This window comes from Lobosporangium transversale (assembly GCF_002105155.1).
Source record: "Lobosporangium transversale strain NRRL 3116 chromosome Unknown BCR41scaffold_68, whole genome shotgun sequence".
NCBI lineage: Eukaryota > Fungi > Mortierellomycota > Mortierellomycetes > Mortierellales > Mortierellaceae > Lobosporangium > Lobosporangium transversale.
This window is the reverse complement of record NW_019029046.1, coordinates 149,651-177,089: the sequence shown is the minus strand read 5'-3', so window position 1 is coordinate 177,089 and position 27,439 is coordinate 149,651. Positions and strand designations below refer to the sequence as shown.

The following is a 27,439-nucleotide window of genomic DNA, read 5'->3' as shown; positions in this document are numbered from 1 at the left end:
GGCCGCAGATGGAATCGAAGGTACCGAGCTTGAGCAGCTGTTGGGTTCTACAGCTATGTTTGAGGTAGTGTCACTAACGCCAGTCTGGATGGACGAGCGGAATGAGTTCATATTATAGAGGGAGAGGATGGGCAAGAAAATGGAGTTTTTTTATTCACGAAAGCGGATAGGATGAGGGAAGGAAAATGTTGATTTGTTGGAAGAAAAGAGTATAATAGTAATAACGATAGCAATGGTAATAAACTGTTTTGTTGTAGTGATTAACATCTTACCGGCCTTCACGAAAAGTGGACTTTGACGTTAACGGTCTTCATTATATGCTTTAAAGCGAGCATCTGGTTTTACCAAAAATAACGGAGGCAGAAATGGAAACATTCGTAAATATGAGAGCAATCCCCCCCCTCCTTTTTAAAAACTGTGCATATCATTCAAAATACTCGCATGTTCCAATTAAAATGATCCAAGAAATCATTATTAGTTTGACTTGCCTCAATTCACAGCTATACGACAGAAGACAAATAGATATACATTCTTAGGGAGAATTTGAATGAGGTTGAACGCTGGTTGAATCACCAGGAATGATCTTAAGATCTTAAGAATATAGAGAAATAAAATACGTTCATAAATATAAAGGAATATCATCTTTATTATTTCTGCTCATGGTTATGTGGTGCTGCTTCAAGTGTCCTAAGTTCCCTCAAGAAGAGCTTGATGACTCGTTTGCCCGAGTTCAAGTTCTGCAGCCGGATCCTCTCATTGTTCAGATGCGCTTGATCAGATGACTATTATGCAAAGGCCAAAAAATAAAATAAAATAAGTAATAATAATAAAAATAAAATGGAAACGAAAGAAATTGCTTTATTTGAATAGATTCTGAGTTTATCTCTTACCTGACCCATAGGAATATGAACAGCAGCGGCGCCCAACCGCTTTTCGAGCCATCGAATTGCTGGGACAGACCCACCTTCTCGGATGAAAAGAGGTTTTTGACCCCACTCTTCTTCAATCGCTAGCTCGGCAGCCTTGAAGAACCGATCTTCAGTGTCGCCTAACCACCAATCGGCAACTACTTTAATGTTGATCTGTATGCATCCAAGGAAAGAGTTATGTAATTCTGTGAGATGGCATCAAGCTTGGTCAACTTCAGACAACACGCATTATAATGAAAAATGTAGAGTGTGATACCTCAATCTCGTTCTCGGTCTGTAGCTGTTCAAAAACCTTACGCACATGTTCCTCAAATGACTTTGTAATGTCTGCTACTTTTTGATCAGGTACAATACGCATACTGACTGAAGCCTTGGCTAGGCGGGGGATGACGGTCCTATTCTTTGGTCCTGAAACATCAACTTGATGAATGGTCAAGGATGGATTACGCCATCTCGCCATCAGCTTTTTCTTGAGTTCCTCTCTTGTAACCCCAGTTGCAAGAGGGTCCCAGTGGCGCTGACCAGCAGGGTTATTGAACATGTCCTCGACAATTGGATCGTAAAGTGCGTCTTCGTGTGACGTCAGAGGACGGATACAATCATAAAAACCTAAAATATCAAAGGATAGTACGTGATACGTGCCAGGATCAGCATACGCATTTTCGAAATAAGCTATTAAATTTATATAATCAAATTTTAAGACTAAAGCCTTACCAGGGATCTTGGCCGTTCTGTCTGAGTTGATGAGCTCCGATAGCACCTTCACCATATCGATCAGAGGCTCGGAGACTGCGCCACCATCAACACCAGAATGTAGATCCACATTCTTGCTAGTGATAGTCAACGTTGAGTGGATGACGCCTCGAAGCCCATACGTTAGACAGGGGATATCTTCTCCTAGCCAATATGAATTGCTGCAGTCCGAAACGAGGTATAGACTTTAGCAGCAAGTTTAAAAAGTGGGAAACTGGAGAGCTTCCCATCATCATGTCATTTTCCACTCTAACCTTAGCAAGATAACGTCCGCCTCTTGAAATAGCTCAATATTTTGCTCAACAGCTTGGAAGAAGCCCACACTTCCGTTTTCTTCTTCGCCTTCAATCAAAAACTTGACATTGACATCCAGTTGTTGTTCTTCCTGTAGCTCGCTAGCTGCGAAGATACACGCGAGGATTGGTCCTTTATTATCTGACACTCCACGTCCGTACAAGTATCCGTCCTTTCCTGTCATCTGGAATGGAGGGTAGTCCCACTTCTTTATATCCGCCGCTATTACATCGTAGTGGCCATACACTAGCACGTTAAGGGGACGGGCTCGGCCACCAGATTCTGCGGACCTTGCGCTAAATTGCCCATATACCAATGGATTGTGTCCAGGAGCGCCAGGGATAAGTCGAGATTCAGCACCGAGTTGCTGTAGCACTGCTTTCAGGAATTTTGCGCCACGACGGCATTCCTCCAGCTGCGATGGGATACCAGAAACTGTTGGCATTGCAATCCATTTCTCTAATGCGTACAACATCACATCTATTGTTATCCCACATAAAATTGAGTGTTAGTTTACTTCGTATTCTTTTTGAGGGCTGTCATGACATAAAATCGCTTGACTTTGAGATCGCACCTTCTGCAGTCGGCTCTACAGACTCTGTCTGGGCGCTTCCTTCCGTGATAGGCCAAAACTGAATAACATAAAGAAATTCTTAAGCATCTATGCGTCCTGAAAGAGATATACGGCATTTAAAATACTTGCTACAACTTTAATTCAACGTATTATTTACCTTAATAAGTTTGTCGCTGCCTCCACTGACCAAGTAGTTCTGCGTACTAGTCAATGAGAGCACGCTTCCCTTGTGGTCGCGCCAGGCTTTCAGAGGCTCAAAGCTTCTATTCCATTGCTAATAAAGTAAAAAAGATTAGCTTTTTTCCTAAATGTAATTTTAAATGCAGCACAAAGTTTAAACACTGGATGTAGAAAGCGCATCAGTGCATACCTTGACAACGCCATCTGCAGATGCGCTATATACTTGAGAGCCTCGCACCTCCAGGGACAGAACATCATCCTACCATTAGTTTTTTTCCCATTAAAATAACAAGTCAGAAAATAAATCCCTATTACCTTTTCAGTAACTCAGTAAGTATCGTTATACTTACCTCATGCGCAATAAGCGACCGGATCAATTGAAAGGTTTCTAGATCGAAAATCTATATCCAGTTTATTAGAAGTGATTGCTTAAATAAAAACAATTATATCCTCTTATGATATAGTCTTTAGATCCTCCATCTCTGTGAAATCATACCTTAATATTGCCGCCTTGCGAGCCACAAAAAAGGAAGCCATCATGAAGAGCCAAGGTCAATGTACTGGCATCCACACCTGCTTTCAACGTCCTCAAATGTTCGATTGGTCTACTCTTGCTAATATTCCATAGCTATAATTCTCGAGGAAAATGCTTTAAACTGAACTGACATTTTTCACATGAGAAAAACAAAAAAGCCAAATGAACTATATAGTCATATCTATACCTTGATATCACCTTCACCAGAACCGGAAAACAAAATTTCGCCTCCCACGTTAGGTACTTTTCCGAGCAATAGGCAGTACACATACCCAAAGTGACTATTGAGTGAGATGCAAGAATCAGGGATGCTTCGCCGAATCACATGTTCCTCAGGATCCTTTGCACTAATATCTCCCTCAAAAAATGTCGGTAGTTGTTGGCGAAGAGAATGTGTGATATTTGGTGATTGTGGAACATCCAATACCGATTCTGAAAAATCGAGCCACTATTTTGGAAGGATAAAAAAGGTAAAATACAATTAATGAGGAGATGCGAGCCTTAATGGTAATTCAAGTTGCAGTAATTAGCCATATCCGTAATTTATGGCTCAATATCATTACCTGGATGCTTGTATTCTGACATCCGATGTACATAGTATTCAATGTCTCCGAGAAAACTACTGAAAATACATCGCCAACATCTTGGCTTGAATGAATATGGTATAAGCAACGGAATGTCTCAGTATCCCATACCCTCACAGTGCCGTCGCCTTTAGAAGCAGTAAAGATTGCGCTGTAAGAATTGGAGAAAAAAAAAGGAAAAGAAAAACGACTCTTTTTTTTTTTTTTTTTTTTTTTTGAATAGGAGGGCTTTGGTCTATTTACCAGAGGAACTGAATAACCATCTACCGTCAGCACGCAAGGTTAGGCAGAGAATACTTCCGAGATGTCCCTTGAGATTTGCCTTGAGCTGAAAGTGAGCTAAGTCCCAGACCTACACAAGGGGTGTAGTAGATATAAAGCGTTTATTGTTTTTGCTCAATTGGACGATTTTGTAGACTGTTACTGACACACAATCACGACATTTTTGGAGAATTTGACTGCTGATCAAACATACATGGATATCAGAGCCGTGAACACCCTGACCACCACTGAAGAGTAGCGTCTCAGTCGCAGCCAAAGACAACACCGAATCCTCCTCCTGAGTCAGGGTGTGGATGCTCTGCTGTGATTGGCCGTTGAGGCTGGATAAAGAAGGCCGAGAGAGACTCGCTAAATGAATTGCATGAAAATATGGCGATATAAGGCAAGTTGCATGCAATATAATATTTTTGTTATTATTTACTCATTCCATGAAATAAAGTAGAGTAAAGCATGACATGAAACAAAGTTGATCCATACAAATGTCAAAACGAGAGGACATTGGTTCAATGAATGGCAATGGGGAGATAGAATAAAGATAGAATAAAGAAAGAATAAAGAATAAAGAGAGAAATTGAGTTGCACACCAGCCACTGATTTGTACATAAACTAAGACGAAAGGGGCTCTGCCATCTGTTGCCAACCTGGAGTATCTTTATCAGCCTCATGACTTTAAAATGCTTCCTGTGTTACTTAAAAGCCCGTTTTCTTTCCTTTGTTTCCTTTACTTTTTTCTTTCTTCACTCGCACACATTTCTTCTTCCCCATTCCCACATTCTGCGATCGTTCATTCTATTTTCCACAATGTCTTTATCTCATGCTGATCCCGAGGTTATTTCGCGTCTCACTGACGCCTTTACTCTTCCCACTTCAGCCTATGATGCCCTGGTCGATCAATTCATCAAGGAGCTTAATCAAGGTCTAGCTCATAAAGGCCAGATGGTACACAGACTATTGCGTCTTACATCATATCAGCGCCAGGTCTAGTCAGTGCAACCGATTGATCCAATTACTTTCTTACTTTCTTACTTTGTTATATTAAACTGGATTGGATTGAATATGGTCAACGAACGCTTTGATCCGTAAAAACAGCCCATGATCCCCACATTTGTTTATGAACTACCCACTGGTGAAGAGACTGGAGAGGTTCTATCTCTCGATCTTGGTAATCAAAGACCAGAACAACGTTCAATAAAGTGAAGCTAGTCGCACAGACACTTTTTCTCCACACTGAGAATATACTCACGCGTAATTTTTCATATTTTAGGTGGAACAAACCTTCGTGTGTGCAAAACGACTCTCTTTGGTAAAGGTCAATTCGAGATTATTCATAAAAAGTGGGCCATCTCTGATGCTCTCAAGAAGGGTCCAGGCAAGGACCTGTTCGCTTGGATCGCAGATAGGATCGAGGAGTTCCTGGCACATCAGTGTGGTCACAATGACAAGGAGAAAATCTACCCTCTTGGTATGACCTTCTCCTTTCCCTGTGAACAGCTCGATATCAACGTGGGAAAGCTATTATTTTGGACTAAAGGTATCATTCGTTAATCGCGCTCTTTATTTTAACCATAATAATAAAATCTTTACTTGCACTAATTTTTTTTTTTTTTTTACATCTGTACATTTATTTTTTAAAAACGGCAGGCTTTAGAGGTAATGACATCTTAGGACAAGATGTCGTAAAGATCCTTCAGGATTGTATTGATGCAAAAAAGCTCAATGTCATGGTGAATTCGCTAATCAACGACACTGTTGGCACTCTTTTGGCCACAACCTATAAACATCCTGGCTGCGAGATTGGCATCATCTTTGGTACTGGAACCAACTGCGCTTACCTCGAAGAGCAGTCCCAGATCACGAAAATTAAGTCCGATGCTTCCAACTCTACGGCTCTTACGGATCAACAGCTCATTAATACTGAATGGGGCTCGTTCGGAAACAAGAGCGGTATACTTCCTATAAACGAGTACGACGTGCATCTTGATGCCAAAAGCAGCCAACCAGGCAAGCAACTATACGAAAAAATGGTTTCCGGCTTATACATTTCAGAGCTGGCCCGTATCGTCTTCCATGATCTGGCTTTAAATGGCAAACTTTTTGTTGAAGAATCTGGTCATTTCAAGTCTTCTGAGGAGTTGGGGGATTTGGCACTCAAAGAGCGTTTTGATGGTGCTATGATGGGTGCGTTGGAAGGAGACGAATCCGCTCAGTTGGATGTAATTGAGAACCATTTCTTGAGCAGCTACAACCTGAAAACGTCACTCTCAGATCGCGAGACAATCAAGTATATCTGTCAATTGATTTCTACTCGGGCTGCCCGTCTTTCAGCGGTTGGTATTGCAGCACTGATCAAGAAACGTCAGATGTTGACCAAGCCTAACCAGACGATTGTGGGCATTGACGGTAGTCTCTTTAATAAGTATCCCAACTTTAGACCCCACATAGAGGGTGCCCTCAACGAGATTTTTGACACAGCAACGGTGAAGGCTAAGATCGCTCTGATCAGCGCAGAAGATGGAAGTGGCGTGGGAGGAGCCATTGCAGCACATTTGACATGCAAGCAGAAAGGACTTCCAGTTTGAGTGCACTTTACTTTGTGTTGGATATAGTGGCCGTTCATTTCGACTGTAATAAGCCCGGCGTGGAAATTTTGCCCTTGTGCAATCAATAAATTCCATCATACCTCCCCAGCTTGATCTATGGCTCATGTTTGTATTTTATGCAGTTTTATTAATAGACGGCATTTGATCTGGTACAAGATTGGAATTGTATGAGAAACACGTGCTTTAATGTTGCTGTAAATAATAGGTGTATCTTTGTTTAAGGGACAAAAAGATAGACACAAAATCAGGAAAAGACAGGACAAAGAGTGTCAACAAGAATAACAAGAGGAAATAGAGGCAAATAACCTTGACGACAAACAGCGCCATAGGATGCCAAAAGAGAAGATGGGGGCTTTATAGGTGAGCTTACAAACTGAGTTATCGGAAGACAAATGCTTGTTGTGAAAAGGGGAAAAAGATAAATGGCAAGATAAACTGCAGGTCAAGAACAAGTATGGGTAAACTTAAGACTTGGGTAGACTCAAGGTCTATGGGTAAACTGAAGACTTTATTGAGAAAGAAGTTCCTTGGCTTTTATAACTTAGCCTACAGGCCTGACTGTGGTGCTCTCTAGGTGAGGTGAACTCAGCTATAGCTTATAAGACTTTGCACAAAGATTCTTTTAACTGTGGATCGACAGAATGTCCCGATTAGTAGATACAAAATAAAAATAAAATAGTTATAATTAATTTATATAACTATTAATGACCAGCCACAACAATGTTGGCCAATTTTTTTATAAGTAGGACGAGGATAGAAAACAAGGGTGCCGCTGTTTATATCCATTACAAGCGAATACTCGACATCATCTTCTTTTTCTTCCTCTTCCTGTGCCATCTCCCTCTTATCCCTCTTCCTCTTTGCTTGAAGAATACGACTTAAAACTATATGATATAAAAAATAATTAGAGTACTCGAAGGTTCAAATGTGAATATCTCGTTCGGCCTTTATGGATTATCCTTTCGATACTTCCTTGCAAGATCCACATAAAATATTTGGCTCAGGAATTGTGCAATTTGTCTAAAAATCACTCCTCAAAGGCTTTGTACCAACACAGCCAAGGCTCCACTAGCGATTATATAATATTGGTTGTCTCAGTAATACTTTGTGCAGAAGCTTCGTGCTTGGCCCAAATATTATTACTTTCGGCTCAAGATTTTTACCTAACGTAGTAAATCTCGAAGCGTAAAAGACTTGGGGCACAGAGCCAGAACTATCACAATGATAACAAATCTAAAGGCCCATTTTATAGGTATTTGCAAGGTGAACCTCCATATTGATGGTTATAGGACGCATGGCTACATGCATCAAAGGTCGATTCTGACTGATGGATACCCCACACAGTTATTTGCATTTTCCAGCCCCACTACCTATAGCTACCTTAGCAAAGCCAGCGAGGGGTCTTCGAGAGGCTGTCCGAAATGATAGTTGGTACCTACCGCGTTTTGGACCTACTTGGGCTCGATATACGCGGGTTAGCATTACATTGGGTAGCTGTTGTGGAATCCTGACCAAGACTCGCCTTGTTATAAGTCAGTAATATTGAATCTAGGTTTCCCTTGATGAAAAATGAAGACTGGGCGATTTCCTCGTTGCACCAAAGCATCCGAATTATGTTGCGCGAAACTCATCGCAAAAGGATTGTGTGGACCTCATGGGATTGAAGGGGATCTTCAAGTGCCGTTGAGTTGAAGACTGGGGGTATGCAGGCACCTTCCTCAGTGTAAAGGAGGCCATGGGTGGCCTATAAACCGTTTACCACGAAAGCAAAAGGAAATGATGTGAAAAAGTATTAGGAAAATGGATAAAAGAGATCTGGCAAAGCAATACAAAGGGTGCATTCGACAAGAGCTCTCAGTGTTAGAGCCATTTTCGCGAACACCAAGCGAGCAGTGAGCAATAGGACTGACTTGGCACCTACCACTGGTGCTTGCCTCCAAGCTGTTGATGAAGCTCAAACTGTCAGAGAGCTATCGCCCGATATCGAGCGCCTTTCTATTGGCAACATCGATGATACAGATAGAATGCTGCTCAACATGGCCTGTCCGAAAATGAATGGTAGCTAGGAGGGGTCCGAGGAAGTTGATGAAAACATTGATGAGTGCCTTGAAAGCGGCTCACCGGGAAACGACCAGCTTAGCTTTCTAGCCGTGCTTGCCCTGTGCACGTACAACCGTGAACGTCCCAGCAGTACAAGGAATGAATTGCCATATTTAACTTTTATCGAGAGAGCCAAGGGCTGCTTGCCATCCATTACAGGCTGCAGTAAAACCAAGCTTGAGCAAACATACCCGGATTATGCCAAAGATGTATTTCTTAACATTGCGCCTGCCTCCCTCACTCAAAATAACCTCAAGATTTGACTATTCTACAAAGAACCTGGATCCCTGATAAACAAGCTGATCACTGACATTGCGGGCCATAACACAGAGGAACACTGAAGGCTCAAAGAATTCAAAGTCAAGGCTTCATGATGCCTCTATCAAAAATGAAAGATCATATTCAAACCATCGAGATGGTAGCTTTGAACCAGATCCTTACACGAAAGACGACTATTTTGCAAATACTGATTCGAACTGATGGCTTCCTCTTTCAGCTGCTGGCGCTCAAGCTGAACGAGCTGAATGTGGTGAAATACTGACGATTACCTGAGAATAAACTACCTCTCCTCATCACTTCTACAGTTGGCGGTATAGATTGTTATTTGACCGAGACCAGGAATACAGTCAAGGCTTGTCAAGATGTTCTTAACCTTTGGAGTCTGAACTAGAAAACATCGATTTTACGCCTCGGCCTAGAGCAAACTTGTATGGTTGGTGCCAGTGCTTTGTTGCCAAGCAATAGGGGCTCCGTTAGCACGACTATACAGTCCAGGCTCTACAATCTGCCTATCAAGCAAAAGGTGGTGTATCAACCCACATACTGGATCGAATGAAGGAAAGCAGCAGTCATTGATCCATCAGCGATATTAAGAACACTTTTCCCCTTCTCCACGACAATAAAGCAAAAATCAAACCTACAACGACATGCCTGCAGAAGTTGAGATATCCCTTGTTCTCTTCAATGGGGAAGGAGCCATCAAAAGGCAGCGGAGAAATACGAAGAGGATCTGAGCTGAAGAATACGTTCAGGCTGTCAATCTTTTGTTCCAGATGATTGGTAGCTTGGTTGGAGCGAAAAAAGGGAGACTAGCAGGGTCGTGATCGCTGTAGGCTTGGGAAGGTTTTCTTATAATGCTAAGCTTTCCTCTTTACATTTGTCATTCCAATCTTACTTCACCCGAACAGTAGATACTATTTTTTTTATTTTTAATGCTACCGGCTAATATTCACACTTTCACATCCCTTCCAGGCTAGATCCCTTAGGTACATTATTGTCGGCGTGAATGAATAACATACCACCAAGGAATGCCAGCCCTGGCAAGAATCTTTCGAGCAAGCTAATATTCGTCGGCTTTATTGCTCCAAGTGCAAGACATTTATATAGAGTTGTGATGGCTGGCCACAAGATAACCAATTTGCCTGTGGCCATCTACTCTACTAATAGTGGCATCGCTACTTTTAGCTGATGGATAAGGATGGAGAGCATCTTTGGATGAAAGGTGGTCGTACAGTGTGCGCCGAACGTCAAACAAGTTTAGAGTCAGCAACCTTTCCACAGTCACACGCCATGTGATACCCATTTTTTGTTTTGTTTCTCACAAGAGGAGTCCATGTCATTCAACTTTGAAGTCTTTAATTGTCCTCCATCCCATCACAGTCATTCTTTACTAACTTAAGCCAAGTCAAATCCAGATCGAGTTAACACAAAGCGACTGGAGATCTAGCCTCACATTAAACCATATTAACGATGGCTGATTCAACACAACAGCCAGATTACTATCTACATTTGGATCTAGCTGAAGGCGGACTGGATCCTCAACCCCATGGTGATACAGGAGAGAGTTTTCTTGAATTTCCAGAGTCTGGAAGCGAGGAGGCGGCTGCTATGGCTCAGAATAGCGCCATTCATGGTGTAAATCAGTGGCCGGACAGTAGCGTCAAGACTACTCCTACTTTAGATAATGCTGTATCAGTCAGAGAGCCTACATTGGATGACAGCTCAGTTGGAAACTACACTGTTCTCGGAACACCAGTGATCATTGAGCCAAATACCGTTCATTGGAATAGCGCACGTCAGGTGTATGGATCTCTTATGGACATGGAACTTAGCAAACTGTCGCCGCCAGAGCAGGTCTCTGACTGTATTACACCTGACTTGATATTTCCATCAAAAAACGCACAAGATAAATTTTCTGTAACCGAAAGTCAGGCTGAGGATACCAGAATCAAAGCGTCAGAGGCATCTACGTCGGTAGCACCCCTCCCTACCACGACACAACATTCATCTGCAAAGCAAACATCGGGTGACTCAAAAAAGATATCCATACAGTTGATGACCGCAACGCAGTCCCTTACAGATATTAGAAGGAGTACACGAGCTAGGAAACCGTCAAGTTTAGCGACGCAGAGCGAGGAATATCTTGCAATGGGATTGAATATGATATCTGCACCAGCAGAACGCGTTACCCGATCGAAGAAGGTTTATTGTTACTGTCAAAAGCCGGATGATGGCGAGGTCATGATCCAGTGCGATAACTGTCGGCAGTGGTAAGGAGCCTACTTCTTTATCTTTAATTTAGAAAGCTTTGCTTCCTTGGGCTCTTACTGAAAGCATGTCACTAATCAGTAGTCGCCGCTTTGTTATTTTAGGTTTCACGGCGCGTGTGTTGATGTTACGGATGAGATTGCTGAGCTAATGGAGCTTAAGAATGAAAAGTTTTTTTGTGACCCATGTACAGAAAAATTAAAAGGTAAGATGATGTTGCTGTTGTTATATTTTCTGTGTTCAGTATACTCTCAGTTTGTATTCTTTTGGATTCGTATATCCTTGTTTGTTTTTCTTTTTTCTTTTTCTTTTTCTTTTTTTTTTTTGCTACATAAAATATAATGTCGTAAGAAATCGATCATCTGGGCAACCATGTCCATTGTACCCTTGAATGGCTCGGGCCTATGATGTCCACCAGCTTCAGTGAATTTTATTACCTTGATTGTATCACGGACGTTGTTACCTGATAACATAGAATGCTCATACAATTGATTTGAACTATCTAATCTTACCAACTATTCTTGTCAAATGGCCGTTTTTTAAAAAAGGAAAAAAAAAGTTAATGTTGCATACTGTTCGATGGGATATATCACTTGTGTCACCAGAATATGTTTTTCTGAACACCTTTTGCTCAGCTATGCTTCCTCTACCACTCTTACTATTAATATATTGCTGTTGCTTTATTTTATTATAATTAAGAGGGAGGGTGATATTGCAAAATTATCGCTGTCAATAATCCAATAAGGACGATCCTCTTGGGAATATAATTTATCTATCCTATATTGACGTGAGTTGTATTTTTTCTCTGCATATTTGTGTGCTCCGTCATCTGCTTTATATTTGTATGACTGCTCCATAGTTAGAACTAAAAACCAAGTGGGAGGCAAAGGTTTAAAGTTGTCAAGAATTTCGGTAAGAGAGAAGAAAAAAGATATCTTGAACAGAAAGTGTGTCCATTCTGCTCAGTAGAGCATTGTTATCTGATACTCAAGCCTTGTGTCTTTCTTTGTCTGTATGTAGGATGCACGAGATTGTGCTTTACCAACATGTCTAAACGAAGCCAGGGCCACTAGCGATTACTGCAGCGAAGAGTGTGCCATCAAGGGTATCGAGCTCGAAGCATCACAAGCTGTGATGAACAAAGATTACAACAGGCCATCTGCAATCATTATCCCCTCTAAAAAACCTCTTCCTTCGCCGACTGCTAAAAAATTGCCCTCGCCAGCTCAGCCTTCTTCTCCATTAACCCCAAAATCTCCTGGCTCTCCTAAAGCTGAACAAAACCCTGTGCGATCAACAGCGCTTAAAGGTCTTACTGAAAGTTTGATGGTAGCCTTTGAGAATAAGTCGGAAGCAAAAGGGGTAGATACAGAGCAGGCGAACAAGCTGGCAGCATTAGTTGAGAAGGAGCTCTACACGTTCACGGCTACGCCAGGCCAGTCTGGCTGTGGAAAAGATTATAAAGCCAAATTCCGATCATTATTTTTCAATCTCAAAGATAAAAACAACGAGAGTCTTAGAGCTCGTGTGCTTTCTGGAGAATTAGAGCCGCATGAGCTTGTTCGATTGACACCTGAGGAATTGGCAAATCCAGAATTGCAGAGCATTGCTGAGGAAGTGAGGAAGAGAAGTATTCATGATTCTGTATTGACCATTGAGCAAGAACCCTTCATCAAGAAGACGCATAAAGGCGACGTAACCTTTATCCCAGGGTCCTCTAGACTTAGCAGCTCAGCAAGTATATCGGACCCAACGGATACGGCTCAAAAGGATGTCAGCGGTAACGCTAAAAAGGACATTGAAGAAAAGGCAGATGTAGTCAAAGATGCGTCTGAAAGCACAGTGATGGGGGAGATTGCCCAGGAGCAGCGGCATTCGAATAAGACAACGCCAGTGGGGTCGCCCACGACAGAGGCCTTGGACAAGTTGTTGGCCAGAATCCATACAAATAAACGTTCTGGAGAAGAAATTTTGAATGATGCACTCGTTAGCGGGAAACGCACAAAGCAAACGGATGTTAATGTCAGCCAGGAAGGGGCTTCTTATCTGCCACGAGAGCCTTCGCCTTATTCTCCATCCCCGTCGCCTGTAGGATCGCCTGAGCTAGTATCGACAACGCCACTCAATTCCCCTCCGCCCTTTATGCTTGAGGAGATTGAGAAAAATCTCAAGGTAAAATCAAAGGTGCTCCCAGTATGGCAAGGTACCATGGAGATGGATCAAGTTGCAAAGTTCTTTACTCGCGCAATCCAAATCGGTGGCAGTAGAACTATTCCAGGGCGACATGATGTAGATCCTTTTGTGGATATGTTTGCTTCAGGATGGTCTGATATCCTTACTAGGAAAGTTCTGATCGAAGGCCGCATCCCTATCCCAGCTGTGGAAAGCTATGTTTCCCAACAAATACAATCGTCGACAAAGGATTTGATCATAGTGCAGTTCGATGTGGATGACAAAAACAAAACAGAATTTCATAAACTGTTTCACTATTTTCATGAGAAAAGCCGTTATGGAGTTGTACCTCAAAAGGCTCGTCTAGTCAAGGACATGTATTTAGTCCCATTGGCCGCAACAGAGACACTACCTGAATACCTTCAAAGGATTGTGGAGAGTGACATGCTTCTCCGAGACGGAGAGACTGGGAGAGAAGACGCCTTACTTGGAGTGCTTATAGTCAATAAAGCGTCGCAACCTCATCGACATGGACATGGACACAGTCATAGCCATTCACCTTCCCATGGCAAATCATCACACCATCGTCACTCTGGTAATACAACGAACTCTTCACGCCCTTACCCTCCGCCGCGCCACGAGCGGCGTGAGAGCAAGGACTTGCAGCAACAACAACAACGTAGCAGTGAATATGCCACTGCTATACATTCTCCACGTCCACATCAGTCAACCTCTATGCCATCCTCAACTTTCTCCGTTGGAACACCCATGTCAGCTTCATCATCCGTAACCACACCGATAACGCCAGTAGCGTCGAATCCATCGTCGACGGCAGCAGCCACTGCTGCTCATACTCCTATCAAAGTCCCTGCATTGGAACAACTACAAGGGCTTGTTGACCAACTATTCCATTCTGGCAAACCGTCAGGCTCGAGCGCAGGAACTTCATCTGGCTTGACTCCTGCTGCGGCCGCAGTGACAGCCCAGTTGAATGCTGCTAGTGCCTCGAGTCTGATTGCAAGTCTACCGGCAAGTGTCACAATGAATCTGTCTCAAGCCATGGCACATCTTAACCAGCAGCAATATCAGCACCAGCATCAGCACCAGCATCAGCACCAGCATCAACAACAGCATCATCAACAACAGCATCATCAGCAACAGCATCAGCAACAGCATCATCAGCAACAGCAGCAACAGCAGCAACAGCAGCAACAACAACAGACATCCTCTGCTTTACAAGCTCAAAGACCGCCATATTTCTCGGGCACTCCTCATCCACCTGTCCCGCCACCAGGATTTCCGCCTTTGCCCTCTCATTTACTACCTCCAAATATGTTGCCTCCGCATCTCGCGCGGCCTCCCATGCCTCCGATGCCTCCTATACCCCCTATACCTCCTGTACCCCCACATCAGCTGCAAGCATTTTTGTCTCAACAATCGCAACATGGACAACAAACGCCGCCGTTGCCGCCGTTGCCGCCGCCGGCTATACCACCATTCCCATCTAGCTTCCGTCCACCACTTCCTTTGCACCAACACTTACAGCCACAGCAGTTGCAGCAACCACAACAGCATCAGTCATATCTTACACAAGCGAATAGTCAGTACCGCCAAGAAGATCCACGGCTTGCCAAGCAAGATAACTCTAGACGACGTTAAGACCTATGCAAAAAAAATAAAATAAAATAAAATAAAATAAAATAAAAATAAAATAAAAAATAATAATAATAAAGAGCGATTGAAAATATATAGAGCTCATCATGCTTGATAGAGTTCTCTGATACTTGCGTTGAAATATCGGTTCAACAATGTAATTACTAATGTCATGCATTACGGTTAAAATTGGTCAATGCGTGCATGCATTCACAAATCCCCCATGTTGACGCACAGTTGATGATGCTGCAGTCGATCATTAAGAAAGACACGCGCTCTGTCTAGATAATCATTTTATGGCTCGCAACATAAACACTTACAGCATAAAGTTTACAATATACATACTCATACCCAATCCATGCTGTCCTATAGTCAGATATGTAAATGCATTGTTCTCTTATTGAATGGATAAGGTGTGCTAGATGAACTTTTACATCTTTCTATCTCCTACACTGTCTAAATTTTTTGCAAGGTCAACTCCTCAGGACATTTACAAGGCTGAGCTGATCCAGCACGGGGAGCTTGAACCTCTTTCTCAACATAAGAAGGGCTCCTCAGCTGCCCTGGCTTGTACAATCGGTGAATATCGCCTAATGCATGAAATTGCTTATATTCGTGTCTAAACTATCACACCAACATCTCTTCTTTTCCTGCTTTTCCTTCTTGATAAATACACCATTAGCTAACGCCCAAGCCCACGGTCTCAAGGGCGAGTATTGTTGGCTTGAAATGGATGAAATCACATAATCAATCAACGATATGCATATCCACAACTGATCATGTGCGATACTTATTTTAATTGACTCGGCCAATTTAAAAAGCACCAACAGGAGACAATTTCCCATGAGCTGCTAGGACATAGCGCTCGAGAACACAAGAACCTTGGATGTTCAAAAACTTACAAGGGTACCCAAATGTCATCGAAGGGGCCTAAAAGCCCTCACCAGGACTTGCTATCAGTGGTTGATGATATAAACACGGGACCGGTACTGAGGATCATCATAGTGTCGTTGCTGTTGGAGCTAGAAGAGAACTGGAGGAAAGTTGGGCCATTCAACTTTCTCGGTATGGCATGTCAAATTCATGATCATCTCTTTGATATCTTTGGCCCAGCATCAAAGGAAAGATTGAGGATGGCGAGGCTAGATGTAAGCTGGAAAATGGGGTTAAACGTGCAATGACAATGAATACATATCATGAGGGTGTGTCATTGCAAATCAGGAGCATCAAGTAGGATAGATGTCTCAAAAACTTTGATAATGGGCTGCATAGCTCTAGCCTTCTTAGCCTCACCGTATCCTTAGCGATATTTACAAGTGTCGAGCGCCGTGCCCATGATAAACAAGATCCTGTGAACCATTCTACCTCTTAAGGTTGAATTTGTATTGTATAAAACACCTTGCGACTAGGGAGCACGCTACGAGACTCTTCTTGGAGAGGAGTCAGGCAAACATGTTGATAGCTTCTGATAACTCGGAAATCAGACTGATGGGGCGACAAAAAAAAAAAAAAAAAAAAAAAAAACGCGCCTTCTTTTCTGCTATACATTTTTGGTAAGAGCTGAAAACACAATAAAATTAACCGAAAAGCTGGACGCATCTATCGGGTTGGCCTTATAATACGTTTCACCAGGGTCCAAATATGAAAAGTTGTCGAAAGCTTTAGTGGATACTATAATCTGAATCAATACAACCATGATAGACGACCAGCGTCATTTATGAAAGAAAGAATAATAAAGTATGAGCGTATAGCTATGTATGAGTATAAGACGTTGAAAAGCTGTAGGTCACAGGCTATGAAATCCCTAGAGAAAACAACCCTATCATTCTGCCCTTTGGCTTAGAACATCGACAGGCAGTTCGCAGTCTTGGCGATGGCCGGATCGAGTTGGTTGAGGACGAATTGAAGGACAACCTTGGTATTGACCATGGTAACTAATAAAATAAATAAAAGAAAAGTTAAACACTGGACTTATGCCGTGTTTACATCTCAGTCTTACAAATAACAATGACTTACGATGCTCGTTCAATGACAACGCGCAGAGATGCTGAAGTAAAATGTTTGTAATCCCAGGGCCTTCCTGGAAGCATGTCTCCCAAGGAGTAACGACCTCATCGTATCTATTGATTGGTGAAAATTAATAGTAATAATAATATTAAAAGAATTAGTATCAAAGAGTGTCGCGACAGAGCGTGTCTTATAGATTTATAATTCAAAGACATACTTGGTAGCGATGTTGGAATGGATGACCCCAGGGGCAGTGTCACCTCCAGCATTCAACTTTTGCATAAAAGTGGAGTTCACAACCATTTGATAAAATGATGGTGCGAATGAGTCGAAGAAGGGCTGGGACGGATCGAACATCTTCATAGCCTTGGCCATTGTCGTGATTCCACTCAGAGTTGTACCATGGTTAATGGGGGATATTCCAACATGTCTGTAAACCTTGCCGGCTCCGCCCAGGTACTTCATCCAGTACCTTGCCAGAATACTACCTTGTGAATGCCCAACAATGTCAACTTGGGACACTTTCATCTTGCTCATGACTTCGTTCGTAAAGCTGGCAAGCTCCTGGGCAGAATCCTCGATCGGAGCAAGGCCCCCAAAACCAGGGATTTTCTTGTATTTGCCATAGGTGAGGCCAAAGACGCAGTAGCCGCGCTTGGCCAATTCGGGCGCAAAGGTGGACCAGGAATCGACGGTAAGTAGAGTTGCATGAACCAAGATCACAGGACGAGGATGAGCAGGAGTCAACTTGCAGTCAAAATTATTCAGGCCCTCGATCGCACGCTTTCTAAATGCAACAGGCCTTGCAGGGTCAGTTGGAAGGGAATAGACTTGAATGGCCGAAAGAGAAAGAATCAAGGCGGCGGTGGCAGCGCTAACGACGGAAGAGATAGTAAACTTCATTATTAGTTAAATTTTTTTAGAACCGTAGGGGAAGTGAGTTTGCTGGTGTCGTGAAGAGGATGATGATATTCAAGAAATGAGGGATTTATCTCGCTATTTGTACCTTTCTCTGAGCTAACCGGATACACTCTTTGTTAATTGGTTGGTTAGCCAGAGGAATACACATAGACGTCTTTTATAATAGCAATGGTATTGACAATGAGGAGATCGGCGCATCTTTCGGATCTCATGTAAACAGTCAGAGCACTTAAAGCTAATTGATATATTCGATAGGCCTTCTGAGTAATATTAGGCAATGCCAGGATGGCAATTATCCTTATTGATGCATGCTAAAGCCGAGATCAAATATTGTAATCAATAATCAGTAATGTCAGTAAGCGAAGGCATATTTAACACCTCTATTTCTATTAAAGAGAACGCTTTAGCACTGTTACGAAGAAGTGCGTACTACGGAGTTGCTTTTAGGACAAGCAATAGAGGCAATGACCTTTGGGGGAAAGACAAAGCTGAAGTACAGGAGCAAACACAAATTGTTACACACTACACTTTTGAATTTTAGCAAAATGAAAAACCTCGTGAAATCAACTTGCCGAATCTATTGTGAAATTGAGACGCGTATCAGAGACACAGTATGTAACGATGCAGTGATAGTTGTACAAATTAAGGGATAAACAATTGGTGGGTTGTCATTGTATATGAAAAGTGTTAATTATAATGCGTGAAGGAGCTTTTCCCATCGGGGTGCTTTATCCTTGTTGGTGCAAACGCGTTAATAAGCTGATTTAACAACAAACTTGTGTGAAGCCTATCATTTGATAGTCCGTAGGCTCTTTGTTTATTTTTATGCGTTGTTTGGCTTTTAAAATTTTAGAAGACCAAGACCCCGCGGGCGAAGTAGTTGTACATGAAAGAATGAGCCACTCACACGAATCAGCGACATACAGGAGTCAATTAATGCATGCATATGCTTCTCCACAAGAACAGAATTGCTGCATATACAGAAGTTGGCGGATATGTAGGCAAGTACATCATTTATTCCAACACCTGTGGAGCAAGAAGAATGGCACCCTTTACCTCTGATTAACTGGATGTAAACCGTCGTGTCTCATGAGTCGAAAGATGAACAAGCACCACATTTATTATAAATGATACAAAGACATACCAAATATATCAAGAAGCGTGACCATAATGAAGAAAGTCATTCCTTCTTGGTCATTTTAGAAGAGTTCATACAAAGTCAATCCATACACGACTAGGGCCGCTAATGAACACCATACATTAACTCTCTGTTTACACATCGAAACTTCATTTCAATCAATTGCGAGTCATATTCTAGAGCAACGAATACTTTAACAAGAAGGGGCACTCAGCCTCAACATACTTTTTAAATGCTCGGTCGGATTCCAGATAGGCCATCATGGATGTAAAGGCACAATACTGTCCATTTGTTATCAAAACAAATATTTTATTGTATTAAATGGTGTTATATATATTCTTGCGAATCGTCGAGACTCGCATGTATAATGGCCCATGTTATAGCATTGGCGCTTTATATTTCTAGTATGAGGACAAGTTAAGAATATGCTGCTGTTGAAGTGGAGGCTTGAAGGTAGAGGATGACTTTATCTTTGTACTAGCGGTACGTCCTTGCGGATGAATAGTGTAATCAAGGGACCGCAGCAAAGTTACGAGTCATTTTAAGTTGGACCTGTCTCATTAGAAATTATTTCAGAAGACGCGTTTATTCAGAAATAAAACTTGCAATTCAAAAATGTCACAGAATGCGTGGATCCTTTCTTCCTTTCCATTCACCGATTCATGGCGTCCGTGTTATGCACATCCACACATCCACTGCTTATGTGGCTTATTGTTAGGAAGAAGGAAACAAGGGGTGTGTAGAACAAAAGCTTTTTACATCTAACCATTCCAAGACATCGAACATCTTTAACACACATAACATGACCACAAGATTAATTGCTTTTTCACCCGAGCAACAACAAACGCTTTCCTCGTTGCCTTTAACATCGCCTTCATTTTTGAGCTACCTTCTCCAATATCAACAGGAAACCATTCGAGGAATCCCTGTTCGTCTGCCAGGAAACTTTGTACATTATTCCCTTTTATCAAAACAAGATATTGTGCCTGGTCAAACTACTGTTGGAGATCTCAAGATGAAGGTCTTAAATGTTGTCTATATGACAGATAGTCAAGAAAGAGTTGAGGAGTGTGTATTGTGCCAGAAAGGCATCCAAGTCGAAGGCTTGCATGAAAATCCTGCGAGTCTATTCTAGGCAAGATGGGAATACATGACGCTTCTTTCTGTTTCAACCCATGGCACTCTGGCTCGACTCTACACGTAAATTAGTTCTATATCTCGTTTTCTCGCTTTACCATTCTTCATGTACTCCCATACCAAACGTAAAATACGTTGGTCAGCTTTTACTCCAATCTCATTTCTGGTAATGTTTAGCTGTAATAAAGAATTGCACATCGGTTTCATGATAAATTTGATGCTCATTGATGCCGTCAGATGGCGGCAATAAATGTAATAGTTTTGACCTGATTAAAGTCAACCATTAATTTTGTTTTATCCGGAAGGATTATAAGAATCCTTGATAGGAGATATTTCTAGCTCATATTAGACTTAGGAACTTTTTTTTTTTATTATATGGCGTTCATTTGTCCTCGCTATAACAAAGCGGTTCGACCAGGCGGCGTATCGGATCTTTTATCAAATTAGCTTATTCCTCATCGATACCTCGTATATAAAGGACATTGTTGCATCGGATCAGAACCTCTCCCAATGTTCCAGCTGAAGTCCCGTCTACAAATTCTTCTGTGTTTGCAAGCTAGAAAGAATATGATTTTAGTAAAATGCTGTTGGAAACGATGGGAGACACTTCAACTTCTGGAGCAAAAATATAGTCCACTAAACCAGTGATTTTAATTCGAGAAACAAGAATAGAAAGTACCTGCAAGTTCATGTATGAATCAACTGAGACCAAAAATCCTTTGTATTCCTGTCCCCACTTCAATTTGACCATAACGGGCTTTCCTGTGAGTCCATGAAGGAATGGTGTTGGGTTGACAGGCACAAACTAGTTATTTCCAGTCGTAATCAAAATGAAATAAAAAAGTAATGGTAATAAGTTTTCAGTATCCAATCTCGGAAATGTTGATTCAATGACTTAAGATGTACACGTCTCGTCTTCGATTTATGTTGGCTCGATGAGGTCTACAGTTACACCCTGATTCTGCCTTGACTTACAGTAGACATGGTTGGTGAAGACAGGATTGATGGAAGGACATTTATTTAGCTTGACTTCATTAAGGCAAGACAGAGAAACAGAGTAGCTCAGCCACTGCTACTCCATTGTCAATTAAAGAAAACACCCTTAATATCAAATCGCACAAAAACTTTTTGGCAAGTCCATTGCCACGTTTTAATTGCTTCCCCTCATCAAGACATCGAAACATCTAGAAGCTTTTTGTTTCCACCAGCCTCACAATATGGCAAACGAATTATGACTTAAATAATATCCGTCTGGTGTACCTCTTTTGTTTCCTTATCCTTCTCTTCCCTGCACCCCAAAATTATACGCCATGTCGACCGAGACGTTTTCTTTTCAGGTACGACAGCTTTTTCTCATGATCAAGACCAATGACGCTTATGCATGCAGTGGTATACAGTAGAGTGCAGGTGTCATCGCGACTTGCCTCCCCATGATCACTTGTCTGCTTGTTTGTCTGTTGGGCGGAAAGTTCGGTGGCGTAAAGAACTGGAAGCTGATCCTGTTGATCTTGAATGAACATCAAAACAGTATGCGCTGATCACCAACATTCATCGTTTGCATTCGTATAGGCTGAGATCTCTCAGTTGATGAGCTTGATTATCAACACTTTCTACTCAAACAAGGAGGTTTTCTTGAGAGAGTTGGTTTCCAACGCTTCTGGTACGTATTTCACCGCTTGATATACCTCAAATAAAAATATTTTTGTCAACATTATAATTATTAATGTTCAAACCGAACCTAACTAATGTTGACCATTTTCATCTGCCATTTTCATTACTTACATAAAGATGCTCTCGATAAGATTCGCTATGATGCTTTGACTGATCCTTCCAAGCTCGATTCCGAGAAGGAGCTATACATCCGCATTACACCTGACAAGGAGAACAAGATTCTCTCGATTCGTGATACTGGTATTGGTATGACGAAGGCTGATCTCGTCAACAACCTTGGTACCATTGCTAAGTCTGGTACTAAGGCTTTCATGGAGGCCCTCAGCAGTGGTGCTGATATCTCCATGATTGGCCAATTCGGTGTCGGATTCTACTCTGCTTACTTGGTTGCTGAGAAGGTCCAGGTCATCTCGAAGCATAACGACGACGAGCAATACATCTGGGAGTCAGCTGCCGGTGGCTCCTTCACGATTACTCGTGATACTGTTAACCCTCCTCTTGGTCGTGGTAGCGAGATGCGCCTCTTCATGAAGGAAGACCAACTCGAATACCTCGAGGAGAAGAGAATTAAAGAGATCATCAAGAAGCATTCCGAGTTTATTGGATACCCCATTCAGCTCGCTGTCGAAAAGGAGACTGAAAAGGAGGTTGAGGATGATGAGGAGGAGGAAGTTAAGGAGAGTGACTCTAAGATTGAAGAGATTGAGGATGAAGATGATAAGAAGGAGAAGAAGAAGAAGACCATAAAGGAGAAGAAGATTGAAAATGAAGAGCTCAACAAGACAAAGCCTTTGTGGACTCGCAACCCCGAAGATATCACCAACGAGGAGTACGCCACTTTCTACAAGTCCTTGAGCAATGACTGGGCCGATCATATGGCTGTTAAACACTTTGCCATTGAGGGACAGCTTGAGTTCCGTGCTATCCTCTTCGTTCCTAGCCGTGCTCCTTTTGACATGTTCGAGACTAAGAAGAAACGCAACAACATCAAGTTGTATGTCCGCCGTGTCTTCATTATGGACGACTGTGAAGACCTTATTCCCGAGTGGCTGAATTTTATTAAGGGTATTGTTGATTCTGAGGATCTTCCTTTGAACATTTCCCGTGAAATGCTCCAGCAGAACAAGATCCTTAAAGTTATTCGCAAGAATCTTGTCAAGAAGTGTCTCGAGATGTTCGCTGAGATTGCTGAGGACAAGGAGAACTTTGCCAAGTTCTACGAGGCTTTCTCCAAGAACATCAAGCTTGGAATCCACGAAGATTCTCAGAACCGTGCCAAGCTTGCTGATTTACTCCGCTATCACTCGACCAAGTCTTCTGATGAGATGACTTCTCTCAAGGACTATGTCACTCGCATGCCTGAGAAGCAGAAAAATATTTACTATATTACCGGTGAGTCTCGTACTGCCGTCGAAAATTCGCCTTTCATTGAGGTCCTGAAGAAGAAAGGTTTCGAGGTTCTTTTCATGGTTGATCCTATTGACGAGTATGCTGTTACTCAGCTCAAGGAGTATGATGGTAAGAAGCTCATCTCGGTCACCAAGGAGGGACTTGAGCTTGAGGAGGATGATGAGGAGAAGGCTGCCCGTGAGGCTGAAGAGAAGTCCTATGAGAATCTCTGCACTCAAATCAAGGAGATTTTGGGTGACAAGGTCGAGAAGGTCTTGATTTCCAACCGTATCTCCGAATCGCCCTGCGTCCTCGTCACTGGTGCATTCGGCTGGTCCTCCAACATGGAGCGTATCATGAAGGCTCAAGCTCTCCGTGACTCTTCTATGTCCTCTTACATGGCCTCCAAGAAGTCTTTGGAGTTGAACCCCAAGAACTCAATTATTAAGACCCTCAAGGCCAAGGTTGAGGCTGATAAGAATGACAAGACCGTCAAGGACTTGACCTTGTTGATGTATGATGTTGCTCTCGTTGTCTCTGGCTTCAGCATTGAAAAGACTGATGTCTTTGCTGATCGCATCCACCGCATGATCAAGCTTGGCCTTGCTATTGATGATGATGAGGAGGAGTCCACCTCTGACATGCCTGCCCTCGAGGCTGAGGATGTTGTTGAGGCCAGCGAGATGGAGGAGGTCGATTAAACTGTATTCTAGGTTTCATTTTCCTTTTATGGTAGCTTTAAACTTTTTCTCTCCAATTCATTGTACTTTTGTTCTTTAAATACACAAGCATAAATACAAAACATCGCATCGCATCACATTCTGGCTAGTATTTTAATTGGTATGGTTCTTGTTACTAAATTGATGGATTTGGTAACCGAGGCAGAACTGGTATGATACTGTTGTTATGCTTTGAGGACATGCCAATGTATGTCCCAGGAGTTGTCGAATGGGCTTGCGCCATTGCCATCTGTCCAGATTGCTTGAGTGCATATTCTTCTTGATGCTTTCGAAGAATCTATTCAGTCCATCAGGTAAGAACGACTTAGCATGATAGTGCGGATTAAATTATTTTATTAATCAGGTGAAACACTTTACAAACTCACATCATGATGTGATTTTTGACCTTGCTCAATGGGTCCGATAGGTGGCCCAAATGGTGTTCTAGTAGCATTGGTGCCTTGTCTTAGTTGTTGACAAGCATCAGAAAAGGAAATTGTCCAAATAGCCGTTAGCAGAAAAGAACGCATGTAAAATGTTCCGTAAAATCAAGCACATAGTATTTAAGAAACAGCCAATCAAGCACAAACCCAGTTCCTTGATATCCCATTATTTGCGTGGAGCTTGGTTGCACTAGGGATGGTGAAGGCATACCGGACATAAATCCACGCGAGTTTTGTTGGCCTATTGGTATCTGAATCTGCTGTGGTGGCATGTTCATTGTTGGCGGTTGCTGCTGTAACTGTTGTCCTGGTTGCTGGGACTGCATCATTTGAGGTGGAAACCCACGCTGTTGATATCCTGTTGACTGCTGTTGTGACATGTCATTTCTATCGGCGAATGGATGTGTACAAGTCAATTAGTATTGCTAGTTAAGCATCCAGTAATGTAATCTCCTGAAATTAAAAGTATGTCCGCGAAAAAATCCCGCCATGCCTGTCACTCACGGAAAGTTCATCCCTCCTGATCCCCCTCCACCACGAGGCTTTGGCTGCATGCCTCCAGGTCCACCTCGTCCATGTCCTCCGCGGTAGCTCATGATGTAATTATCTCTGAATGTTTGAAAAGAGATTGAATGAAGCAAACAAGCTCTTGGAAATAGCAGTCTCATTAAGCCGAATACCCCTCCTTTCTCATTCAACACTTTTCCATTTCTGCATTAAAGACGACCACATTAATTGTTCGCTATAATTATGGCATTCACCTCAACACAGCAATACTTAGCATCAGTTAATGGATCTTCCTCACCAAGCAGCTCTTTTCCTAGCGCATCTTTTGGAGGAACCTCTAGTGGCAGTCGGGGTAAAAAAAAAAGAATAGTATTTCTTTTTGAGGGAAACAAACCCATGGGAATATGTTAACCTGACCTATTTGCATTTATTCCATTATCTTCGAGTAGTTGTTCCAGCCATCAACCTTGACGAAGAAATCCGACTAACAACAAATAACCGTGAGCGAGCACAGATGGATAATATGGCAGACTTGTATTCCATTATTGTTGTATTAGAGCACCTAGAAATGGCCTACATTCGCAGTGCCATCACGCACACCCAGTATGTGAGCTAGCAGCCCTTTTTTCTTTTTATCTAATCTCTCAATTACTAAAACAAGGTGTTAACATTCCTTTCTTTTTTTTTTTTTTTTTTTTTTTTTGGTATAGATATACTCCAGAATGTCGAAATCTTATTGCACAATATAGGACAGCATCCAATCTGTTAGGAGACATTGATTTGGAAAAATTCATGAAGGAATATAATTTGGATTGCCCTGCTGCAGCCAAGAGGATCAAAATTGGAGTACCAGCTACAGTCGAGTTTGGAGATGGCGGCGCATCAGACGAACCTAATGGTCATCGTACTGCTAAATATGTTGCAGAAACTGTTCAGGTACATGTGTGAGAAAGAAGTGCATGCTCTTGCCGTTAATATATCTGTTCTATTCATCACCCTTATTTCTGGTCAACAAGCCTGTGTATATATCTTTGACACTTCTCAACACTCTATGTCCATATCTTTAGAGCTATATTACGGTCGTTGATCTGCTCAAGCTGGGAAGAACAGCAGTAGACGAGATTCATCCTCATTTGGCTGAACTCATGCAATCTCTCAATAACGTGCGATCACTACCCGCAGATTTTGAAGGACGTGCTAAAGTGCGCGAGTGGTAAGAATATTTGTATCAACTTCGTTTTCTAGGAGACCGTTTCATAGATTCAACTCTTTTTTTTTTTTTTTTTTTTTTTTTTGAAGAGAGCTTTCATCTAAACGCACTGTCTGTGCTCAATGACATTCCGAACTTTAGGTTAATTAAGCTGAATAGCATGAAAGCTAGTGATCAATTGACCACAAGTGAAAAAAGACAGTTGGAGTTCGACCTCGAGAGTAATTATACTGCGTTCCGTGGATGGCTTGATAGTCAATAATAAACAAGTATAGAAAGGAGGATCCTCTGACAAAAAATAAGAAATGGTAGCTGTATACATATCTCTACTTTCGATTTGTTGTTTATGTGCTGACGTGGTGAGAGAAATCCTGCTGATGTTGATAATGATGAATTTATTACAATGCTGGGATTCAATTCCATCCCCCTTGCAAACTCAATGCCTCACAAACTGTGACCAGGGTGTTGTTTATCTCTATGCATTCATATTAACTTCTACTCAGCCTTCTTTGGCTTCTTGGTACCGTATTTTGATCTTGAGGTGCGCCTGCTGGCGACGCCTTGCAGATCCATGGCTCCCCGGACCAAATGATAACGAACTCCTGGTAGATCGGGGACACGGCCACCACGGACCAAGACTACTGAATGCTCCTGTAAGTTGTGGCCCTCTCCAGGAATATAAGCATTAACGACTTTGTCGTTCGAAAGCTTTACACGAGCGACTTTGCGGACAGCTGAGTTGGGTTTACGAGGCTTTTGCACGAAGACACGAACACAAACACCTTTCTTTTGAAAGCAAGCATCAAGGGCTGGGGACTTGGACTCCTTTTTGAATGTTTTGCGACAGCCGCGCATGACTTGGTTAAGAGAAGCCATTGAGCGGATTTGTTGTTGGTTCTGCTGTCGGATAACAGCTGTAATGGCAGAGATGGACATGGATGATTTAGCCATGGTCAATGGGGCTCTGAGAGCAGCGCCGCCTCCTACTATTGGTGATGGCAATGCAGTAAGGAGTGATCGTAAGTTGAACATGAAGGGCGAAGGGCGAAGGGCGAAAGGGGACTGACAAGACAATAGGTCAAAGGTATTTTGAT

At 42.3% G+C, this 27,439-nt stretch overlaps 10 protein-coding genes across 10 annotated transcripts; 4 read left to right on the top strand and 6 right to left on the bottom strand.

Annotated features, from left to right (window-relative positions):
- Positions 1-642: 642 nt before the first annotated feature.
- Positions 643-4,583, bottom strand: BCR41DRAFT_390497 (hypothetical protein; the record flags this gene model as incomplete). Its single annotated transcript, XM_022028229.1, has 15 exons — positions 643-782; positions 891-1,082; positions 1,186-1,538; positions 1,644-1,843; positions 1,937-2,456; positions 2,551-2,608; positions 2,708-2,824; positions 2,921-2,989; positions 3,081-3,131; positions 3,227-3,358; positions 3,453-3,713; positions 3,829-3,977; positions 4,093-4,201; positions 4,325-4,479; positions 4,553-4,583. 15 exons carry the CDS (start codon positions 4,581-4,583, stop codon positions 648-650), a joined length of 2,532 nt encoding a protein of 843 aa, XP_021875865.1. The 3' UTR covers positions 643-647.
- A 174-nt stretch (positions 4,584-4,757) lies between these two features.
- BCR41DRAFT_364055 (hexokinase) lies at positions 4,758-6,828 on the top strand. The gene is made up of 4 exons (XM_022025994.1): positions 4,758-5,070; positions 5,221-5,293; positions 5,396-5,662; positions 5,773-6,828. Exons 1-4 carry the CDS (start codon positions 4,795-4,797, stop codon positions 6,708-6,710), a joined length of 1,554 nt encoding a protein of 517 aa, XP_021875864.1. The 5' UTR covers positions 4,758-4,794; the 3' UTR covers positions 6,711-6,828.
- Positions 6,829-10,043: 3,215 nt separating this feature from the next.
- BCR41DRAFT_364052 (hypothetical protein) lies at positions 10,044-10,323 on the bottom strand. The gene has a single exon (XM_022025993.1). The coding sequence runs from the start codon at positions 10,260-10,262 to the stop codon at positions 10,068-10,070; it is 195 nt and encodes a 64-aa protein (XP_021875863.1). The 5' UTR covers positions 10,263-10,323; the 3' UTR covers positions 10,044-10,067.
- A 24-nt stretch (positions 10,324-10,347) lies between these two features.
- BCR41DRAFT_218193 (hypothetical protein) lies at positions 10,348-11,798 on the top strand. Its single transcript, XM_022019992.1, has 2 exons — positions 10,348-11,380; positions 11,483-11,798. Exons 1-2 carry the CDS (start codon positions 10,581-10,583, stop codon positions 11,718-11,720), a joined length of 1,038 nt encoding a protein of 345 aa, XP_021875862.1. The 5' UTR covers positions 10,348-10,580; the 3' UTR covers positions 11,721-11,798.
- Positions 11,799-12,821: 1,023 nt separating this feature from the next.
- On the top strand, positions 12,822-13,043 carry BCR41DRAFT_294708 (transcription elongation factor S-II; the record flags this gene model as incomplete). The annotated part of the gene is made up of 1 exon (XM_022020406.1): positions 12,822-13,043. A coding segment is annotated over one exon (222 nt), but the record flags the coding sequence as incomplete, so codon positions are not given.
- A 3,917-nt stretch (positions 13,044-16,960) lies between these two features.
- On the bottom strand, positions 16,961-18,113 carry BCR41DRAFT_342937 (secreted lipase; the record flags this gene model as incomplete). Its single annotated transcript, XM_022022311.1, has 3 exons — positions 16,961-17,137; positions 17,220-17,323; positions 17,428-18,113. The coding sequence occupies 3 exons, from the start codon at positions 18,111-18,113 to the stop codon at positions 17,043-17,045; spliced, it is 885 nt and encodes a 294-aa protein (XP_021875860.1). The 3' UTR covers positions 16,961-17,042.
- A 2,611-nt stretch (positions 18,114-20,724) lies between these two features.
- BCR41DRAFT_364048 (hypothetical protein) lies at positions 20,725-21,446 on the bottom strand. The gene is made up of 3 exons (XM_022025992.1): positions 21,382-21,446; positions 21,086-21,211; positions 20,725-20,962 (listed from the first exon to the last, which is right to left on the bottom strand). The coding sequence occupies exons 1-3, from the start codon at positions 21,388-21,390 to the stop codon at positions 20,855-20,857; spliced, it is 243 nt and encodes an 80-aa protein (XP_021875859.1). The 5' UTR covers positions 21,391-21,446; the 3' UTR covers positions 20,725-20,854.
- A 2,830-nt stretch (positions 21,447-24,276) lies between these two features.
- BCR41DRAFT_364045 (hypothetical protein) lies at positions 24,277-25,262 on the bottom strand. The gene is made up of 4 exons (XM_022025991.1): positions 25,133-25,262; positions 24,776-25,015; positions 24,572-24,650; positions 24,277-24,483 (listed from the first exon to the last, which is right to left on the bottom strand). The coding sequence occupies exons 1-4, from the start codon at positions 25,222-25,224 to the stop codon at positions 24,322-24,324; spliced, it is 573 nt and encodes a 190-aa protein (XP_021875858.1). The 5' UTR covers positions 25,225-25,262; the 3' UTR covers positions 24,277-24,321.
- A 75-nt stretch (positions 25,263-25,337) lies between these two features.
- BCR41DRAFT_364043 (VPS28 protein-domain-containing protein) lies at positions 25,338-26,650 on the top strand. The gene is made up of 5 exons (XM_022025990.1): positions 25,338-25,487; positions 25,585-25,738; positions 25,846-26,071; positions 26,203-26,348; positions 26,487-26,650. Exons 1-5 carry the CDS (start codon positions 25,379-25,381, stop codon positions 26,605-26,607), a joined length of 756 nt encoding a protein of 251 aa, XP_021875857.1. The 5' UTR covers positions 25,338-25,378; the 3' UTR covers positions 26,608-26,650.
- On the bottom strand, positions 26,491-27,411 carry BCR41DRAFT_364042 (ribosomal protein S12/S23-domain-containing protein). Its single transcript, XM_022025989.1, has one exon. The coding sequence runs from the start codon at positions 27,375-27,377 to the stop codon at positions 26,841-26,843; it is 537 nt and encodes a 178-aa protein (XP_021875856.1). The 5' UTR covers positions 27,378-27,411; the 3' UTR covers positions 26,491-26,840.
- Between the last annotated feature and the right edge of the window lie 28 nt (positions 27,412-27,439).

Bases quoted from the DNA above. Each gene is read 5' to 3' on its own strand.
- BCR41DRAFT_364042 (XM_022025989.1), bottom strand. From the start codon at position 27,377: ATGTTCAACTTACGATCACTCCTTACTGCATTGCCATCACCAATAGTA.
- BCR41DRAFT_364055 (XM_022025994.1), top strand. From the start codon at position 4,795: ATGACTTTAAAATGCTTCCTGTGTTACTTAAAAGCCCGTTTTCTTTCC. The intron at 5,071-5,220 runs GTACACAGACTA...CCGTAAAAACAG, and splicing joins TAGCTCATAAAGGCCAGATG to CCCATGATCCCCACATTTGT. The intron at 5,294-5,395 runs GTAATCAAAGAC...TTCATATTTTAG, and splicing joins GGTTCTATCTCTCGATCTTG to GTGGAACAAACCTTCGTGTG.
- BCR41DRAFT_364052 (XM_022025993.1), bottom strand. From the start codon at position 10,262: ATGGCCACAGGCAAATTGGTTATCTTGTGGCCAGCCATCACAACTCTA.
- BCR41DRAFT_364043 (XM_022025990.1), top strand. From the start codon at position 25,379: ATGGCATTCACCTCAACACAGCAATACTTAGCATCAGTTAATGGATCT. The intron at 25,488-25,584 runs GTAAAAAAAAAA...ATCTTCGAGTAG, and splicing joins AACCTCTAGTGGCAGTCGGG to TTGTTCCAGCCATCAACCTT. The intron at 26,072-26,202 runs GTACATGTGTGA...CCATATCTTTAG, and splicing joins ATGTTGCAGAAACTGTTCAG to AGCTATATTACGGTCGTTGA.
- BCR41DRAFT_218193 (XM_022019992.1), top strand. From the start codon at position 10,581: ATGGCTGATTCAACACAACAGCCAGATTACTATCTACATTTGGATCTA. The intron at 11,381-11,482 runs GTAAGGAGCCTA...TTGTTATTTTAG, and splicing joins TGCGATAACTGTCGGCAGTG to GTTTCACGGCGCGTGTGTTG.
- BCR41DRAFT_364048 (XM_022025992.1), bottom strand. The intron at 20,963-21,085 runs GTACTTTCTATT...TATTCTTTCTAG, and splicing joins ATTCATACATGAACTTGCAG to CTTGCAAACACAGAAGAATT.
- BCR41DRAFT_364045 (XM_022025991.1), bottom strand. From the start codon at position 25,224: ATGAGCTACCGCGGAGGACATGGACGAGGTGGACCTGGAGGCATGCAG. The intron at 25,016-25,132 runs GTGAGTGACAGG...ATTCGCCGATAG, and splicing joins TCAGGAGGGATGAACTTTCC to AAATGACATGTCACAACAGC. The intron at 24,651-24,775 runs GTTTGTGCTTGA...TCAACAACTAAG, and splicing joins ATGGGATATCAAGGAACTGG to ACAAGGCACCAATGCTACTA.